Below are 20,886 nucleotides of genomic sequence, written 5' to 3' on the forward strand. Positions count from 1 at the left end.
CGTTCGTCCTTGCAGCCGGGTGCCCGCCTGCCACCCACACTCGCCTCCGTTCTCAGGGAAGAGTTCACATGTGTCACCGTGAAGCGGATCTAGTGAGAACTCCCACCATGGGGTTGGGTGCCTTCAGCTTCTCTCCGCCTGATGGGACCACACAGCAGATGGGCCCACGGAGACGTCTCTGCTTAGTCTCACCTCCATTTTCTCATCTGGAAAAGGGAGCGCTGCCTGTCAGGATTAGGTTAGGTAGTTTAGGAAACAGCAGCTGTTGCAGCCAGATTTCCTGTCTGTCTGCTCCATCTTAGCATAAGATGGGAGAAATCTTTTGGGGGACAAGAGGGACAGTCTATCAACTCTGATATGACATTGGCAAGGCGGGCTTGTCCTGCGTGGCAGAAGGCTGCCCACGTGCATCTCTGTGGGCACACACACATGCACGTGTGTGCATTAGAAATGGGCGAGGAAATACTCAGGCAAACAAAGTTGAAAAAAAGCGGAGCAGGAGATGGGGAGCTTCAAGGAAGTGACACGGTATTGAAATCGCCCTGATAGACAGACTAGCCACATGAGTGTTCTTGGGTAAATATTTATGCTAATCAGCTTAAAATGCGTCTGAGGGAAGGGGGTGTCAGCTGTTATTTGAGTGAGGCTTGCCCTTACCAGCAGATGAGGGAAGAGATTATGTGACCTGAGTATTAGGCAGGAGCTTGGAGCCGAGTGGTGCTGCCTTAGATGTTGCTGCTGGCCTCCCTCCCTCTGGGTTCTTGCCATGTCAGGTGCTCCCGGGATGCTTTCACTGACACTGACATGTGAGGCTTCATCAATCAAATTAAAACCCGAGAGCACATGTTTTTCCCATGGTAATTAGTTTGCTTTTCCTAATGTAGGCTAAAGTGCCTAACTATTGAACTTTAGGCTGTTTATCCAGGTTTCACCAAACTCGTCTTACGTCCCACCAGGGAAGCAGGGCCTTTCTGGAGAGCAGGCTGGAAAGGGACTCGGCCGAGCTTTGCCAGCTTCTGGCTGTGTGACCTGGGTCAGGCAGCGCCTCTCGAGGTCTTCGTGCTCACCGCGTCAAGTCCCAGCGCTCAGCATACCCGGTCCTGGGGTGCCTTCTAGAAGCTCCCAATCAAATGGTCTTTCGGCCCCAGTGGGCACCCTCCGTGATGGGATTAGCTCCCTCCCCGCAGCAGCCAGAGCAGGCTCAGGACAGTTCTGGGCCTGTTTCCGGTTAGGGCTCCTTGAACCCAATCCTTTGCTTCTGATTCTCACCTCTAGAACCCATCCCCCTGCACATCTGTCCAGCCTTGGCAGCAGCTGGCGTGTGGCTGGGAGCTGAGAAGCACTGACCGCTGGGCCCTCCGTTGTGCTTGCAACACTTCTGTTTGTGAGGTCCACACAGCCACCCCACAGCAGTCTCGGGTGGGCCCTCCCTCTGCACTGGGCGCTGTGCCGGGCCCTGCACAGGTGGGCCCCGGCCCCACTTCACTGCCACGCTGGAAACATACGCGCCTGTGCCCCCTTTGAAAGTGATGACGTTAGACTGAAGGGATGCGCTGCGTGCAGGGCCAGGCTGACGGCTTATATGGGTCTCACCTCAGACTCACCCTCAAGCCTTTCCCACACTCACGTTGTCTAGCCAAGCCTCCCCACCTTATTTTCACACAGTTTGTGTCGAGGCCTTGGGGGAAGGAGCTTCCACTTGGCTCTGTAATACTTCACCGCGTAGACTCTGCTCCATCACTCAGGCCTGCTGAAATCTTTTTGGATCCCAACTAAGTCATCTGACATATTTCTATCTTTCTCAACTGGGTGTCATCAGAAAATTTGACAAGTATGCAGTCTTCAGTTTCATCCAAGTCATTGATAAAAATGTTTAATAGGAAGGAGCCAGGGGACTTAATTCTCTTGATATTCTTAGGAAACCCCCGTCAGTCACTGTCAGTTCATTAACTACCATTCTCTGGACCTGTTACTTGGCGCTCCCAGCAACCCGCACCTATTTCTCCACTTCACCCACAAGAGATTTTGAGTCTTGGACCTGAGATTATGGGCTGACAGATCAGGTATGGAGAAAAAGATTAGCCTTCCCCAAAGAAAGGTCTGGCCCTCACTTAGCTCCTGGGAGGGAATCTCGAAGCCCTTAGAATGTCCTGCGTGATAGGCAGTGTTTTTATTTACCCGGGACACTTACTACCGTGATTTAGGTGGGGATCTTGTACCACATGGTAGCAACCTGACCTTGGGGGGCTGGAGATTAAGAGCCGCCAGGGCTTGGTGGTGTTGGCCTGGCTGGTGCTGTGAGCATGCTACAACCTGCTCCCTGGGAGAGGACCTGGAGACTCATACCTTCTGTCGTGGACTCTGCCACGTATTTTAGTCTGCATTTCTTGGCTGATTTTAGTCTGCATTTCTTTCACGGTGATAAACCACATTGGTGAGTAGAACAGCTTTTCTGATTTCTGAGCATTTTCCCATGAGTCATGGAACCCAAGGGTCATCCTGGAGATCTCTGAACTGCAACAGGAGACTCTGGTCCACACGAATGTCTCTTTCTTTGAGTTCAAGGACTGAATTCTATTTGGGCTTCTACTTGAAGGTGTCTTGTGCCTCCCTGAAGCTACTCCTTCACAGAGAAGCTAACGCAGAGGCCTTTCTCTCCTCCTAGGCTAGATGCCGCCTGGGCCTTCCCGGCCTACTCCCTAGGTGGCTGTTCCATGTGGTTTAGTGAGCATCATTTCTGTCTGTTCTGGGTGAGATTATTGTGTTGCCCTTGAAGACTTGGGTTTCAGTTCTTGTCTTTTAGGAAAGTTCCTGCTAAAATTCAAATACTAATGGTGGTGGGGTCAACTGTATGGTAAGGGATAGAATTAGACTTTTAATGGTAAACATAATGTTTTATATAATCTTTTATAACATTATATGGGTTTCAGATGTGTGTATATATGTGCTGACACATATGTTGGAAGCCTATATAATGTTATAAATCAATGTATAAAAATATACTGATGGGATACACACTCATCTATTTATAATTCAGCCATTCACAGAACTGGATTCTCATTACGATGGCATCCAAGAGAGGGTGGTTTGGGGGCTTCTCTATGCATGAGAGTGAAGACGTTTCTATCCAATGTTGAGGTTCAACTGAAGGGCAAAGGGGGCGGTGTGCTGGGAGCTGAGAACAAGCTAGAGGCAAGCCCGAATGTATTAGGAGCCCAGAGGAAAAGCGCCACTCTTCATGCTTTCAGACGCACTCGCTAGAGGATGGAGCTTTGTCAGAGGTGATGGGGAAGTGCGGCCAAGCTGGTGTCTGAGACAGGTGTGTCAGCAAAGACGCGTCATAAGGACTAACTGAAAACAAGTGTGTGGCGCCTTGGGAGTGGTGTCATGAAGGCGAAGAGAGTGATCCCATATGTAGGGTTTTTACCTCACTCTGTCCTGCGCAGTTTCAGGGAGCTGAACCGAGACCCCCTTTCCATGGAGACAATTTTACTTGAGTGCTGAAATGCTGACATTAAGTGAGAATGACCACGGTACCTTTCATTAGACCCTCAACCCTCAGGGGTGTTTTTTTTTTTTTTTTTAATGATTTCTCAGTACAGGGTGACTTTTTGTTTAAATTCTTCATCAAGTACATGTCAGGAGGGAGAGGAGGGAGTGGTTATTTTTCCTCCCCTCCCCCCTTCCTTCATCCTGTAGTTGAGAAGCCTGGAATAATAAGCCACTGAGATAATCACAGCCCCTACACCCACAGAGGATCAGAGAATTCATGCTCCCAAGAGCTCCACCCTCCTAGGCAGTGAGAATATTTTGGGGCCTTTCTGTCTTCCCTCCTGTTACTGGGAGTGGTAGGAAATGTGGGGAGAGAGGAGAAGGCCCGTTGCCCTCCAGGTTCCATGACTGTGCCATGTTACACTCAGTTCCTGCATGGGGAGTCCTCACCCTTCCAGTGGTTCGGAGTGGAAGTCTCTGCAGGGCAGGAGCCACCGAGTCACCCTGGACTGTGGGGACTTGGCCAGGCCTGGCATCGAGGAGAGTGAGTGAGGAGCTGCCTGACCCCTGACTCGGAACACTGAGGCCAAGAGGACCAGGCGTGGCTTGCTCTGCTGGGCTGCGAGCTGGATGGTTGGATGCTCACGAGGGCTCCCCAAAGTCTGCAGGGCGGCGCTGGCTGTGAGCTGAGGCTGTGAGCGCTCTGTCGGTCATGCAGCTGAATGAGCCACTCTCCAGTTTCTCACATTGTCGTCGTGGGAGCTTGCAGGGCCCAGTTACCGGGTCACAGACGGTCAGGCGCGGACACAGCGCTGCTCCTGGGAAATCGTCTCCGTAGTAGAGATGAACCTAGTGGAGACCGTCTCCGAGTGGGTCCTCTGGGGGTTTTGTTAACCAGCCATGAACCCTCTGGGAATCTTGGAACAATGCAGATCCCGATCCGGGGCCCCTCAGGTGGGTCTGAGCGGCTTACCGGTGGTGTTCCCGTCATACTCTGAGAAGCTAGCAGCAGAGGGCTCCAAGCCCCTGGGTGTTGACACTGGAGGAGGATGAGGGAGAGAAAGCGGACCCTGCGCTGGCGTGGAGGCCGCTCAGCCGGGCAGAGCACAGGCCCTCAGCCCCCACCACCTCCGCTGCTCCGACCAGTGTGTTTGCAGCAGCAAGAGTGGGACGGTGTGATGGTCAGTGCTTGTGCGTTGCCCGCCTGCTTGAGGCTGGACATACCAGCGAAGCCCTGTCCTGTGGCCTGACATCTTCTCTGTGCCTCCCCTCTTTCATTTGTAAAACGTGGTTGGGAAGGGGTGGTCGGCAGGGCTGTCGAGAAAGCGAACAGGTTGTATAAGACGCTGTGGAAGTGTCGGGCGCAGTGACTTTCCTTCTAGGCCAGGGCTCCAGTCCTAAGCCGGGACCTCAAGGGGCCTGGGCTTCTGTGCCCTGGCCGCCAGGGTTGTGCAAGCTCTCTGGGTCTCCTGTTACCCAGGAGGCGGCAACAGACCAAAATAAAGGCGGGGGGGGGGCGAGCAGGGGGGCTGAGGGAGCCTCTGCAGGGAGTCTGACCAGGTCAGCTGGGAATGCCTGTCAGCCGTCCAGGGTGGCTCCTGCGTGGGCCTGGAGGTGGGTGAGTGACTCACGCTGGTGCCCTCTCCACCCCGCCCACATGCTCAGCCTCCCCGGGCCAGGCTCATCTAATCCCCACAGTGGGAGTCGGGGGGCACTCGCGCCTGTGCCGAGGTCTAGGGTTGCACAGTGGTGACTTCACACTCAGCAGCATGTGCAGCTGAGGCCTGCCGGCAGCAGTCTCCCGCGAGGCGGGCAGCGAGGTCAGCTTGGCAGCCGCTGCCTCTCCAGCCCGACCTGGCTGCAGGCACCGGCTCCCCGGGACCCGCGGAGGGGATGGCTGAACAGGAAGCCAGCGGGCTGCAGGCCCTGCTGCGAACCCTTCAGGTAGGATGGGTGGAGGCAGGAGCTGGGGCCGGTGTGCCCGAGCCGGCCCCGGCCCCTCGGCAGCTAGGGGCCTGGCTCCCTCCCCAGCCGTAGCACAGGAGTCAGCAGCAGCTCTCACCTTGAGGCTGACCTAAGTGATGCTCTGCTGTTTAAATATTGAACACCACGCTGTAGATGAGTGCGCTGCTGAAATCGCCGAGCCTGGTGGGCCGAGAGGCTCAGCTCAAAGATCCAGCTTTGCTGGAGATGGGGGATGGAGGACAAGCCCGTCTGGCAATGAAGGAGACCCGAGAAGCGCTCCGTGAGCGAGACAGGAGGCCTGCGGGGAGCGGGAGGAGCTGTGGGCAGACTGCTCTGGGCGGCTTCTGCCCACTGGCTGGGTGACTGGGCCCCAACGAGGAGTCTGCGCCAGAACTGCGCAGAATCCTGCCAGTGGTGCATCTCCCTAGGAGGGCTGTGGCCGGGGAGGGACCGGGAGCCCGCCTCCGCCGGTGCCTCTGCTCACTCCTGAGGTGGAGGATTATGCTGGAGCGGTGGTTTCACACCAGTGGGCGTGCGGAAGTCACCGGAGCGTGCCCAACCACCGATGCCTGCGGCCCACCCGCCGGGATTCCGATTTCTTTGCTCTGCGGAGCCACCAGGGTTTGTGGTTTTGGTAACTGTCAGTGGCTGAGCCATGTGCTCTGTGCTCGGGTGTGCTCACGCAGGGCCCGGCCAGGCCAGAGCTCAGACGGCGCCGTGCAGCGGTCCCCGACTTCAAGCCTTAAACTTGAGGGCGGGTGTGGCAGGAGCAAGTCCTTGACCCACCCCCTGAATTTGAAGGTAAACATTTTGCGTTTATGAATTTTGCCCTGGTTCTCGAGGTCTCGTTTCCTGAAAACCAGCAAAGCCAGCCTCCCATGAACAGAGAGGGACCCTGGGTCTCAGAAGTGAGGTAGCTGCTCTGAAGTTATGTGACTGCTTGTGGGGGATTTCAGGATCTGCTTGATCTAGGGTCTTTGGCTTGTTCTATTGGTTGCATGGAAAGCAAGTACGGATTTAGGGCAAGAGTGTTGGGGGTGGGAGTGGGTCTCAAATGCTTCTGCAGAAAAGCCTAAGCAGGCTTTATCTGGCTTTGCTTGTTTGATTTAACAGTCCGGCCCCGCAAACATTACCTCTGCACAGGTACACGGAGGCCGGATTAGCTGATCCAAATGACCGAAAACCTCTCAGAAGCAGCACGTCCCTGCCCTGGCTGTCTAGGGAAGGAGGAAGATAGATAGGTCTTAGGGGTTTAGTGAAGAGGATTTCCTGTATCTGCCCCTAAGTCACGCAGGTTGAGCTCAGTCTCTGGTGCCCCCACAGAGGGGGTTATAATTGATGTTTAGAATGGTCGCTTCAGGGCACCACAAGATTCTCGATCATCAGAGAAAGATTTAATTATATTCAATGCACCCTACTTAGTTCCCAATTAACCAGAACATGCAAATAACCGGAACAGGCTCCCCCGTGCCTGCCCGTTGATCAGAATCTGCTTGTGGAATTGCCTTGGATTCTGGGCCCCGCCCACGGCCAGCCCTCTCAACGCGCCCACGTGAGTCCTGGCTCTGCATAGAGAGAAGCCAGAACTCCAACATGCTTCAGAAAAAGAGGGCCCACAGCAGACACTCTGTGGAGCGTGGTGTCCTGCCCGCCCCCAGGCACACAGAGCTTTCGAGAAGGGGGTGGTTGAAATGCCTTTGACTGGGGATCCCTCAGGTCTGCCTCGCTTGAACCGTTTCCATTTTCCTTGTACACAAAAGTGACTGAAGGTCACTGCACCCGAGCCCCCTGGGGAAGACAGTGATGACACCCAGGCTGCGAGTTCAGCTCTGACTTCCCCTTTCAGGAGGTCCCAGAACTTACCAAGGGAAGGGAGAGAGAGCAAGGGCGAGCGCAAGGGTGACATGTGTCCCCTTCGATTGGCAGAAGTGCCCCTGTTTGAGAACATCATCACTTCTGGCTCCTTGGGGTGCAGTGACAAAATAGACCCGGTCACTGAGAAATAGCAAGTCTCTGCCAAGTACCCTTTACTGTGGAAATGGGGGCGAGGCAAGTAATATTTTTGCACCTCAGTTTAAATACTACACTGAAAGTATGCGGACCGGACTTCTACCCAGCTTTTTTTTCAGGGCACTGACATTTACAGTTTAAATCGGAAGCGAAAAATTATACTGATGCTCGAGAAGCTGGGTGAATGGAGGGGGAGACAGCCCGCAGTGCGGGCGGAGGAGATAGACGGGCCTGGCCGCACCCCATTCCTGATGCCCACCAGCTCTGCGCCCTGAGGCCGGACTTCTCAAGCCTGTTTCTGTAAAAGGCAGACAGTACAGATATCTTCCTTTGTGCTCTGTGTGAGGGTTAAGAGGCTCCCTTTGGACAGTGCTTGTACGCTGTGCACAGACGTCCACACAGCTGTGGCTTGTAAGATTTCCCCCGCCGGGTTGCGGCAGAGGCTGGGACACTTGCTGCACTCATCAGCAGCCCGCCCTGCTTTTCTCCTGGGTGCTCTCCAGTAAGCTTGGAAAAAGGAAAGGTGTCTCGTCCTATCCCACTCTCGTCGCTCCATGTCGGGCGGGCTGATGGGCAGCAGAATGTAGGCTCCACGCCCACGCTGATGCTGTGCGCGCTCGCCCAGAGGCGTCCCACAAATGCCAATTAAATATCTTATCAAAACATGAAACATGTACACTAATTCGGTCAGCTTTGGCACTCTGAGCCGTGATAGGGGCACATTTTTGCTGTTTGCATTTCACTTTATTACTTTGTGCCCCAGCTGAGTCCCAGCTCTGCAGCTGCCGAGCGTGCGTAACGGACTCCCGCCCTCCTCTGGCTCCAGGGTCGTTGTCTGTCGTGGGTCGTGACCGAGGCTGGGCCACGTGGGACCTCCTGTCTCTAGTTAGCATTGAGTTCAGATAATAGAAAGCCTGGGTGGGGTGGCGTCTCCGTTCCTGCGTAGATTTGCTTCTCCAAGGATTCCTTCCAGGACGACAGGCGATTTAGACCCTCGGGCTGCAAAGAGGGTGGGCTGAGAAATGGTGACTGATAGGTGTGTTCATGGCACTTGGGAGTTTTGCTTCCAGAGCGTGTGTTCGCAAGTTTCCCTTCCAGAATTCTCCATGGAGGATGTGGGAACATCTAGCTATTGCCGTGTCCACTCGGCAGGGCCAGGTGGTGCGGAAACAGAGCCTTCCCCCTGGACACAGCCAGGTTTGGACAAGCCATGAGCAGAATTTCCCTTTCAGATGGCAAGCATGTGCAGACCTTTCGGGGTCACATGTTTTGTTGGTAGAGTTGGAGGCTTTCGGAGGTTGTCGGAGGCTCCTAACTCTGCCCTAACACACGAAACAACACGGGAACAACACGAAATCTGTTTTCATTTCCAGTAGCACTAGCGAAAGAACAGCCCCGTGGGGAGAAGTGCCAAATGGAAAAAGGAACAGACTGGCAAGAAATAGCAACAGTCAGTGTCCAAGGAATGGCTCGGTGCCGGCCGCGCTGAGAACGAGGGGTGAGGGTGGCACTGAGGTGCATGCTGAGCTGGGAGGGAAGGAGACTCTGCTGGGTGTTTTGCTTTTCAAGACCTTGTTACTTCACAGCTTCTTAAGTTTCTTGGAATGCGAGATTAGAAAAATAAACATGTTTTAGGGGCCCATTCGATGCCAAGTTTTCACATCCATTACCTAAAATCACCCCCTCTGTCACCAGGGAGGGAGAAAGGGCTGGCTTTCCTTAGTGGTCAGGACGCTGACCCTCAGGACATCGAGGTCAGCCTGCTCCAGGCTCAATGGCAGATCCCGGTAGGTTCCCAGAGGAGAGTGGATTGGGTCTTGTTATTCCAGGATCTTCCTCTGGCCCATGTTGCTTGCCTCACTAGGCCCTCACCCTTTACCTTTGCCTGAATCTGAACGTTGAGAGAATACTGGTTCTCCATAATAGAGGGAATCTTGCTTAGAACCAAATCATATGCACTGTAACATGTCATGTGGGTGAACAACTCCTGGTAAATGAAGGTAACATTTTTCATTTGGGTCGGATATTTTTCGTATTGGTCCATCCATCCATCCTTCTGTCCATCATCATCTGTCCATATGTGCATCATCCATTATCCACCATTTATTCATTTGCATCCATCCATCCATCCACTCATCCTTCCTTCCTTCTATCCATCTTCCATCCATCCATCATCCTCTATCCATCCATTCTTGTATCCATCATCCATTCATCCATCTACCCACCACCCAGTACTTACTCATTTGCCATTCATCCATCCACCTGTCCCTTTCTGTGTGCTAGAAGCATTTCAGAAAAGACTGTTGAGTAGGTTGACGTGCAAGGTCTTTGAGTCTTGCCTCAGTTACTCAAAACTTGTGTGACTTGGGCCAGACTATTGAACTACTCTGTACTGAAATCTCTGCATCTGTAAAATAAGAACAATAATATCTATTTGTCGCCTTATTATAAGTTTAGCATATAAAAAGTAAACAGAGAGACATGTGTCTGAAAAATAGCAGTAATTAGTATTATTGAGCACAGCCTCTGCCCTCATGAAATTACCAGGTTCAAGTGAATAGGTAGGAAGAGAAAAACATATTTGTGGAGAAAATTTGTGTGTGGTGAATTCCATGGTAAAGGTAAATTCACAAGAACATTCTCTAAGAGTGAGAAGAATCCTTTCTGGCTGAAGATTTGGGGGAGGCCTTGGAATAGGGTGTACTTTCAGGAGGGGAGAGGGAGTTACCAGGGTGAGAAGGGTGCCCATGTCAGGAATGTCGCAGAGAATTCGGGGTGTGCCACGGTCTCAAGGTTTCCCGTAGCTGAAAGTTCACGAAGGGGAAGAAAGGAAATCTGGGTGGGTTTGGCCCTAACGCTGGAGGGTCGCGACGCCAGGGGCGGAACCGGCGTTGCCTGCTCGCACCCAACTGTGGGCGTGGAGTTACCGGGCATTCCACCAGGGGAACTGGCGAAGGTCTTTGCCTGGGGGACACTGGACAAGCTAGATCCCTCTTTTCTCATCAGCTGTTGCCCTGGGGCGTCCGTCCCTGCCCGCACCCTGCAGGCCCCATCTTCCAGCCCTCACTGTCACTTACCTCAGACCTCACATCTCAGCCTGCCCCCTCCCCCCTCCCCCCACAGTCCGTCCAGCCCCACTCGGACCGTGAGTCCTGACTCTGGTTGGGTCATCGAGACACTTGGCCTTACGTTTGAACTTGGAAGAAAGAAGTCGTTTCAGAGGTGGCTCTCAGACGCCAGAGCTGCTGTGATGGCGACGCCAGGAGGAACGGCCGAGGCTGGGCCCTGCGGCTCCCTGTGCCCTGAGCCCAGTGTCTGGGCCTGAGGAGTCAGAGCAGCGCCTCCAGGCAGGGGAGGCCAGGGTGCCAGGGCCGGCTTGGAGGGAGAGCTGGAAATTTGGCATTTGGCATTGCTGGAGAAGTGCTGGGGCCAGTGACCACAGGCCCTCAGTAGGAATCTGGCACCTGGCAGCATCCACTCTGGGCCCGATGGCCCCAGCTCCCAGGCTGCCCCGTGCACAAAGGCAGCAGATCAGAAAATGCTGCACCGGTCAGAGTCCCTCCGTCTGGAGGCTGTTGCTGCTCCCCCTCAGGGGTGGGTGGAGAGGGGACTGTGGGGACTGCGGTCATTTTAGGGGTGTTCAGTTGCAGTGACAGCTGTGCTCTAGAGTGATGCCTGCCACCCCCACAGCCCTCACTGGACACCCCCAGACCAGTGCTTCTCTCTCAGGTCTGCAGGTGACGCGTGTCCCCAGGACCTGTGGGGTTCTCACTCACCAAGGGTCTTAGTGATGGATGGAGTTGAGATGTCAGAATACATGAACTTACTAGATTTTTTTGAAAAAGCGTCAATCTCTGTCAGGTTTTTCAAATATTTATGTTTTTCAGCTCTCTGTTTAAATCTCTTTGAGGGCAGACGTCTCCCTCCAGGCTAACACCCTGGCTGTCTCTGCATTGAACTCTGATACTCACTTGTGTCCTGGTGGAATCTGTATTGCTTCCTTCTCACTACTCCTTAAAGCACTTTGGAGGTCATACTAGGTGCTCAGTAAGTATTTGTTGATTGAATAATAAAATGGATGGGCATGACGATATCAAAATACAGCATTTCCAAACCATCCCCTTTAAAGAGTTATTTATTTATTTTTGCATTCAGAACTGGGGTACAGGCCCAAGGTGCAGGGGAGGTGAGAGGATTCACCAGAGACAGAGTGGGGAGCAGAACAGGCAGATCGATGAAGCACACTGCTGAGGGGAGCAGCGGGCGGGTCAGGAGAGGTCTGCCGCTCCCTGCAGGTCACCTCTGGGGTGGGTGGTGGGGATTGAACTCATGCTCGAGTGGCTTTAGCTTCTTAGTGCTGTGCCTTACCCTGCTGCGCCACCAGGGAGGGCCTCCAAACCATTTTGGAGCTGGAGGAATTTTTATCACGAAAATCCATGGGTGTCTCAAGGACATGAGTTACCCACGGGACGCATTTGGGAAACAACAGTGTGGCACTGCCGTGTTATTGCCTGGCATTGAGGGTTGGGTTTCTCTTGGCCTGGAAACTGCCCTCGGGTGTGTTGAAAGTGTTGGGCTGGATGCAAGTCTGTTCTCTTGGCGACTGAAGGTGAGTCGCTTGGTGAGTTCCACTAGCCGAGGACTCGAAGGCCCACGTGTAGGCCTTAGGTGGATGTGAATTCTGTCACTTGGTTGGGAGAAAGAATATAGGCAGCAGGTGTGGGCATTTAGGGGTAGTTTTCTGCATCTCCTCGGGAGCCCAGATGGCGATAAGGACCTTCGCCTCAGGTTTCAGATGAAAGGCTGGGTCAGCTTCCGCAGTGGGGCTATCTGATGAAACTTTCCCTGGGGACCAGAGAGAAGCCAGCTCCTGAGAGAAGAGCTCCCCGCCCTTCAACACCCCCCACCCCCAACCTCCGATCCGCCCACCGGGCCTGCTCACTGCTCTGCATTTCTGTTCCTTGCTCCTTCTTACTCCATCCTGCTTAACCTCCAGCAATCCAAGCAGCCCTCTTCTTCTTTTGACAGTAACAATAACTTGGTTAGTAAGAGGTTCTGTGCCAATCCCATTTTCGCCTTAATTTTTGTTATGAAATCATATGACACACGGTAGCAACAGGTTCCCCAGCTGCTAACACTTTTGGGCTGAGGGAGGGACTAAGATCCTGATAAAGCTCGAAGGACCATGGGTCTACAATCCCTGGGGTGTGTTGTGGTGAGCTGCTAGACATCTGTTGAGCCCCTACTGGGTGCCAGCATGTGTCCTGTGCATGTCACACGTGCTGTGTCACACACCACCATCCCCTCAGGATAAGCCCAGACTGTTGCCCCACTTAGCAGAAGCGGGGCTCTCGCCAAGTCAGGGAACCTTGGAGGCAGCAGCCCCAGGCCTTGAACCCAGGCAAGGCTGACTCTCGATGGCGTAGCTCACGGGACGACAGCGTCTCTTCTTCTCCACCACCAAACACTTTTTCTTGATTAAAAAAGTAACACATGCTCATTCTTACAAAAATTTAGTTAATCTATACATACAAATTATAGGGAGTAGAAATCTCCTCCCTCAAATTCCACTCCCTAAAACAACCATGGGAGAATCTGCTGTAAATAAGAATAAACACATAGCAATATACATATTTTTATAGCTCTGTCAACATAATTTTACTCCATTTCCTTTTTCAACATGTCATTAAAATTGAACATCTTTCAAGCTAGCACACATAGACCCAGCTGGCTCTTTTGTGTCTCACAGTAGTTCATAATATGGATCTATCATCATTTAAATAGATGGAGGTATATTTTCTGCTGAGTTTCACTCAAATTTGACTTTATTTTTTAAATTTTATTTTTTGATGCTAGCTATATTTTAATAGTCAACCTTACGAGAGTTTTCGTTCATGGATTATTTTTGGCCATAGGACATTTTGCTCCCATGATGAAACTCTAACGTCATGAGTGTACGCAGTATGATGCAACGTCACACCTTTCCATTGTGCTCGTTTTGCTGTTCTTAGGCCTTCTCTGCTGTACCGCACTTTGCCAGTATGTGGCGGCAGTTCAATGCTATCCTTGACATTTCTTGCCTTGGGAAGTCCACGAGGGCTCTGTTGGATAATATTTGGAAATTTTACATTTGACATCAATGTTTATTTCAAATGAACATATACAGGTCTCTTGGCTGGACTTCATGAAGTCAGAGTTGATCTTGGACCCGGCCAGGGGCTTTCTGTTTGACTTGAAATCCGTGGGTCAACATTCTCCATGTTGATTTCTTTCGGGCTTCAATGGTAGCAGATTTGCCTAGCGATATCATATTTCCTTGCTGTATTGAATGTCTCCCTCTCGACAGAGGCCATACTAGGTGATGGGTGGCAAGGGACTCAGAACCTTATCAGCCAGACCCCTTCCTACTAAAATTCCTCAAAATGCTAATGACTACTGGCAGGAAGAAGGAGATCCAGAATGCAACACACACCTGTCTCCCGTCGCCCCATGGACTGCGCCACTCTGTGGAGGCTGGCTGAAAGGCATGTTACCATTATTCTAGCTCTCTCGGGAAGACTCAGCAGCTGTAGTATGTCTAGTTAGGCCTGTGTAGCTATGTTAATTAATCAGTTTCACATGTATTATTTTTTAAACCCAAGGCAATGATTCTTAATCTTTTAATTATTTTTCTTTCTTCTTCCATAGAGTGGGGAGTTACAGTCATTGAGATGACTTTGAAATGTGAAGATACTTTCCCCAGATAAAAGCACACAGAGATTGTTGTGAACAGTTTCAGGGTAATATGCCACACCATCAGATTTCACTTTCTTGACATCTCTGCTTGGTTTTATTTCATGGCAAGAGTTTCTTTAAGATCAGAATAGTAGAAGCAAGTTCTGGCTACATTAGGGGAAACCCACAATTCTATCCAACTGAGAAACATCCCTTATACCTCCCAACTGGTCATAATATTCTTCTTGTGTCCACATCCTGACTTTGTCTTAAACATCTTTCATATCTGATCTATGTTTGTGAAACCACAAGTACCTTTGATGGATCAACTAAACATTACTTTCCAGAAAAACCTTTTCTTATAAGCATAGTAGATAATATATCTCCCTCATGTGAACTATCATCCAAGTATTTATATGTCTCCTTTCAAATGATCTATGCTTTGCTTTGTTATAAATGAGCCGTTCTTTTTTTCTGTCCAACAGAAAATTATTGGAAATTGGGAACCCCAAAATAAGCACCCTTGCCCTTCCAGGGCTCACTGTATGCAGAGGAACTAGAGTCCCTTGAAGTTGTAGACTGTCTCCCTAAATGAGCATACATATGCACTTAAACCAAACATTTAAATATCAAAAGGTTTGCCTTTAGATTACCAACATTTTATGATTTGGATAAGCATTTTATGATTTGGTAAGTGACTTGTAGTCGTTTGGGTTGGTATAGAAACAAATAATTATAAAGCAGTATATAAAGGACAAGATAACAACCTGCCCACTATATATTTGGAAGAAGAGAATCTCAAATAATCTCCATCCTTCCATGAACTTCTGCTCCCGGGTATTAGATTAGATCATTCAGAACAATTCATGCACTGAAGATAATTAAAAAATATGGATGAAATAGAAATGCTTCTTTTAAAAAGTGTCAGTGATCTAAATTGCACTTTTACCTTGGAGGTTTTACCTTTTTGGTAAGTGTGGCTTACTAAAAGATAGAGTTGTATAGTCTGTGGACCTGGGACATAGGACTCACTGAGAGCGTGGGCCCTGTTAAGCTGCAGAGTCAGAGGGCTGCTTTCTAGAAGAAGAGGTGAGTTGTCTATAAACCAGTCTTCACACTGAGCCACACTGAGCCACTTAGCTTTGTGGCCCAGAAAATCTTCAGGCTTGAACAGTAGTCTAATATTCCCAGAGAAATTTGGTGTCTGATAGTAAATTAAAATTCTCATTAAGAGAAGATATCATACTAGGTTTGTTATTCTATGAATAATTTGAATGTCAGACACAAGGGAAAGAGAAGTAAATATGAATAAACTCTAGCAGAAATAAAGTTTGACAGAATTCGACCCACTGGCATTTTAGAAACTCTGCTCACCAGACATACAATGTAAGATAGCGTTGTTTGTTACTGTGATTGAGGAGATCAAAGCCAAGTTTGAAAAATTTGGCAGTGAACTGTTAATTTATAAAAAGTGATGTATATAATAGACTTGAAAAGGAACCAAATAGAAAGTCAAACTGAAATGTAACAGAAATTAAGAACTCAATGGATAGGTTTAGCTGTTGATTAGACTTGGCTGAAGAATGAGTTAAAAATTAGGTTATAAGAAATTATCCAAAACAAAACACAAGAGCCAAAAGGATTGTGCATACAGGAGGGAAGGCAAGAGACACAGAAGCTAAGAGTGAGAAGGTGTAACATGCACTCAATTGGAGCCCGAGCAGGACCGGAGAGTAGGAGGCAGCAATAATAATTATTTAATAAGATAGTGTTAGGGTCTCAGTCCTTCACGATCATGATCATTCCTAACAGGCCTTCATAAAATGTTTGTTAAATTTTTAGGGTGAGGAAGCTTCCCCATTATATTCTGTTCCATTTTACATTTTTGGAATCAGCCAGAAGTTCTTATTAGGTAGCATATCCTTTAAAACAATACTAGGAAAACCACTATCTGATGTAGATATACTTTCAAGTATCAAAATATCTGTACTTAGAGTTTTCACTTCAAAATTTGGAGTTTAACCGGTAGTCAACACTACAGTTGAAGTTTAAACTGTTATTTGTGGTTTCATGATTCAGTTTCAACCACCCTCCTCCCCCAACTCCAATATGTTACCTATGGTTATACTTCTTTTCACTTCTTTCCATTTGATTTTTATAGTTGTCTTGGCAGTGAGTTATAAAATCTGGTCACAACTAATTAAAGTAGTATATTTACTTGTGTTTGTCCTGTTCTCTTTAATCATATGGTGCTCTGATAGGCGACATCATGTTTCACTTTTAAATCGAGAGGAACATGATGTTTTACAGGTTCCCTGGGAAACAGACTTTGAGACAGATTTGCAGACTGGAAGCTTACTGGGGTGTACCTGGGGGCCTGCACAGGGGGAATAAATAAAACAGAATCTGGGAGAGGGAGTTGACTGTAATGTAGCCACGATAGACTTCTCACTGGTACCATAGAGAATTCTGGACTGTGGATGGCCCTGCAGCGCTGGACTTGACCTTCAGGGAGGGGGTTGAGTCTTCACACCTCCCATCACTGGTTACAGGCCACTTCTGATAAGGGATGTGCCCTTGGGAACCCTCTTCGCCTGACTGTCATTCCCAGAGAGGGATATCATGGAAGCTGTTGGTCGCCCATATTCCCTTTGGCTGGGGGCTGTCTGTGTCTGCAAGAGAGAAGCAGACAATGGCAGCACCTACTATATGTGATAACCGATCAGACTGGGCGTTGAGTGAGAAAGGTAATTCTCATCCCAGCTTTGCTGCCAGTTCACTATGTGATATCAACCCTAAGGCCTGTAGTTTTCTCGTCTTAAAGGAGTGAGAATGAGATCAGTGTACCCTCAGTTTTAGTTATTTACATGACACATTCATGATTCTTTCCTCCATATTCTTGGGTCAGTGAGACTACTGTTATCATGATTTTGGGACAACAAGTTGATTTATTTTAATTTTAGGTAAGGGAGAACTTTATAGGCTACACGAATATAGCATTAGCAATTAGCACAACTAGAAGGCAGGCACAAAATGAAATTTAATATGAGCAACACAATGCTGTTAAAGTCCAGCTAGACACTATTGCTGGACACTGGTCTCTGGGCCTGAGGCCTGCTTTCTGTTTTCTAAAAGGATTAGCAACTCTTGGAGAAGGATTGGAAACATACTAATAACTAAGACCTCAGTAGACATTTCCCTGAAGAAGAATAAACACTTTGCTTAGAATAAACGTTTTTCTGTATGTGATTCAGTCATATTTAATGCTGTGTCTCCTGTGGCATCTAAATCCAGGCCATATACTCTCAGTAAGAAGGGTCTGACCTTTTGAGAAAATGCTGGACTAGGTAGTTTTGAGGATAAAGTGATACTATGCCATGATTCTGTCTTGTGTGTGAGGCGTGCTGGGGAGAGCTAGTAGATGATGCATCTATTGGATTGAATGCCAGCCAGATGCTCAAGGAATTAAATTGATTGGCCTGGTTTTCTTGTTTTATAACATTTAGCCATGATGATTTATAACAAGAATCCCATGCTTTAACTCTCCCAGTAGCCAGGAAGAAAGGGGTCCTTCTAGAAGGTTCCTGGAGCATCCACCCCACCCGAGTCCTCACTGCCCTTCCCTCCTGGTGACGGATGTGAAACAACAGAGTAAATGGCCCTCTCAGCCTGCGACCTTTTAGATGACTTTTCCCTGCTGCCCAGGGGCTGGTCATTTTATCCTGGGACACCGAGGCATTCGTCCAGGGGTCTAGAACGTTCTCCTTCCTCTAATCTTTCTGGAAGATATCAGACCCTGTTTTGAGTTGCCCAGACCTGCTGATTTTTCAGAGTTCAGTCACCTCTGCTCATGTTCACTTCAGAGCCTGGAGGCTTCTGTAAAATTACAGCAGTGTCTGAACTGGGATTACAGTTTCAGCTTTTTATTCGTGATAGTAACATATTTGAACCTGGCCCTGGCCTTCTTTCATCAACCCTCAGTGTTAGGGTGGGGCCTCCATTGAATTCACCTAACCCAGGCAGCCAGAGGGCCAGTATCCATTTCTTCACGTCAGTAAATCAGAAAAATGGCCTTCCTGAGGCTGGTGAAGGCGCCACCTCCTGTCATCACCTTCCAAGTTATGCTGAGGACCTGAAACCAGGGGACCTACTTGTTTCTGTTAAAAAGGAAGTTGATGTGACTATAAACAGAGCGACAGTAATGCCAACTGTCCCGACAGCGGAGGAGGAACAGGGAGAGGCATAGGGAGAACAGGGGAAGAGGAGGGACCTCAGCGGAGCGCCTGCTGTCACCCAGCCCCTCCTGGGCCAGGACCAGCTCTGAGCACAGGCGCCAGGTGGTGCCTCCCTGCGGTGAGTCGGCCCCTCGCGCCTTGGAGCCAGGAGTGATGGACCCGCTGGTGTTCCTTACCCACTTCTAGGCCAACCCTCCTCAGTCGTTTCACTGCTCTTTCTACCTTCCCTTGGTATACGGCCCTCGGGGCAGCCCCACGGGGCCTGTGAAAGCGAGTTCGTTCTACTGGAAGGTTCCATTTGGCGCGACTTACAGGTCACATGGAGTAGCTGGGCCGGTGTCCACAGCGATGTGCCAGCGCGGCCCGCAGCCCTTCCAGTCGGACCCGGGAACCACCTCTGCCTGCCTCGAGTGTCTTGCGCCCATGCTGTGGTTTAAGCCTGGGAGCGGCACAGGAACACATTCATGTGAGCTGTAATGTGCAGATAAGTGTGGGCGCGGGCTGCCACGTGGGTCATGCTCTGGCGTGGTGCAGCCCAGCGTTCTGCTGTGCCTGTCAAGTGCGTGGGTGTCGCGACGGGGTGTTCAGTGTGGGGCGAATGTGTTGCTCACTTTACACGTTTGTTAGATCTGATTGGTAGCATTGTCTTCGGGAAAGCTCAGCCACCACACACGCAGTGGCATGCATCCCGGTGGCCAGTGGCCAAAGCCGTTTCCATGCCCACGTGTGGTGGGTGGGGAGCTGATGCCTGAGGATGGAGGGCTGATGGGACCCGACGGTCCTTGGACCTACTCTGAAACCCTGGAGACCGCCACTGCACCGAGGGATAACGGATGTCTTTTCACCCAATTCCAGGGAAAATGTTGGTCCCGGGGGCACATGGGTGACACAGAGAGACAAGTTGCAACTAAATCCAAGTGGAGGCCCCGGTGGCCCACGGAGAGCCCTGGCCCCGTCAGCCAGCCCAGCGTTCACTTGACTGAGCTGCGCTGAAATGTAGACTGGCCGAGAGGAGCTCACACAGTGGGATCCCCCGCTAGCGTGTGCTCGGACAAAGCTGGCGATGTCCCGCTGGCCGCTCCGGGACCGTGGCGCGCCCGCGCAGCCGGCTCCTCCTTTGCGCCCAGTGGGCTGTGGCCAGCCGACGGTGGGGCTCGTCCAGGGCAGAGAGTCGCTTCGCTCAATCCCTGAGGTGGGAGCGGCCCTTGGTGGGAGACACTGCCTGCCGCTGAAGGGGCTTGTAATTCTTCTGTACACTTTTTTTTTTAAGTTCATTCTTAAAAAGATTTATTTATTTGTGCATACAGAACTGGGGTACAGGCCAGAGGGGCAGGGGCTGGTGAGAGGCTTCACCAGAGACAGAATGGTGAGGTACACTGAGGAAGGGCACCGAGTGACGAAGTCCACTGCTGAGGGGAGCGGTGGGCCGGTCAGGAGAGGTCTGCGGCGCCCTGTGGGTCAGCTCTGGGGCAGGCGGGGATCGAACTCATGCTGAAGTGGCTTTAGCTTCTCAGTGCTGCGCTTTAACCCGCTGCGCCACCAGGGAGGGCCCCTGACCTGTCCACTTTGTGATTGGGTTATTTGTTTTCTTGTGGTTGTGTTGTATGCTACTTTGTAGATTTTGGATGTTAGTTCTTGTCGGATGGGTGATGTACAGGTACTTTCTCTATTCTACATAGTATCTGAAGTCCAAGCTAGAGCAATTAGGTAACTGAACAGAATAAAAGGAGTCCACATTGGAAAAGAAGTGAAACTATCACTATTTGCAGACAACATGATGGTGTACATAGAAAACCCACGAGGGTACACTGGAAACCTATTAGAAACAATGAATCAGTGGAGTGAACAGGCAGGCTGCAAAGTCAATATAGAAATGGGCTGAGTTCCCATGTGTAAACAACAGCTAGAAGGGGAAGCAATGAAGAAAAGAGTCACATCAAAAAGGAATTGACAATGGAGGTGAAAGACCTGTGCAATGAAAACTGTAAGACATTGTTAAAAAAAAGAAAAAGGAGACACAAAGAAATATATTCCCTGGGTTGGAAGAATTAATATTGTTAAAATGACCATTTTACCCAAAGCAGTCTAAGATTCAATGTAATCCCTATAAAAATTCCAGTAGCTTTCTTGAAGAATGTGCGTGTTTGTGCACACGTGGGGGAAGAGAGAGAGAAGGCAAATGACTGAAATTTGTATGGAACCCACAAAACAATCCTGAATAGTCAGAGCAATTCTGACAAAGAAGCTGCCCCAGACTGTGGGACTTGAAACCACAGAGGACATGGGAGAAAACAGGGAAAACTCTCCACGATGCTGGCTTCAGGGAGTCTTTGGGGACTTGACTAGAACAGCGAAAGAAACAAAAGCAAAAATAACAAATGGGACTGTATCAAATCAAAAGGCTTCTGCACAGTGAAAGAAACTTATCATTAAAATGAAAAAGGAATTTTTAAGCTGACTTCCTGGCATC

At 50.1% G+C, this 20,886-nt stretch overlaps 1 protein-coding gene across 1 annotated transcript in view; it reads left to right on the plus strand.

The window, feature by feature from the left end:
• The first annotated feature begins 5,352 nt into the window (after nucleotides 1-5,352).
• AGBL1 (ATP/GTP binding protein-like 1) overlaps nucleotides 5,353-20,886 on the plus strand; it is a 509,246-nt gene continuing 493,712 nt past the window's right edge. Inside the window, exon 1 of the mRNA XM_004692971.2 lies at nucleotides 5,353-5,436. Coding sequence (XP_004693028.2) covers nucleotides 5,386-5,436 — 51 coding nt within the window. The 5' untranslated portion in view covers nucleotides 5,353-5,385. The remainder of the gene's footprint in view (nucleotides 5,437-20,886) is intronic.

The sequence above is a fragment of the Condylura cristata genome, unplaced genomic scaffold, assembly GCF_000260355.1.
Source record: "Condylura cristata isolate star-nosed mole 26May11 unplaced genomic scaffold, ConCri1.0 scaffold00035, whole genome shotgun sequence".
Taxonomy (NCBI): Eukaryota; Metazoa; Chordata; class Mammalia; order Eulipotyphla; family Talpidae; genus Condylura; species Condylura cristata.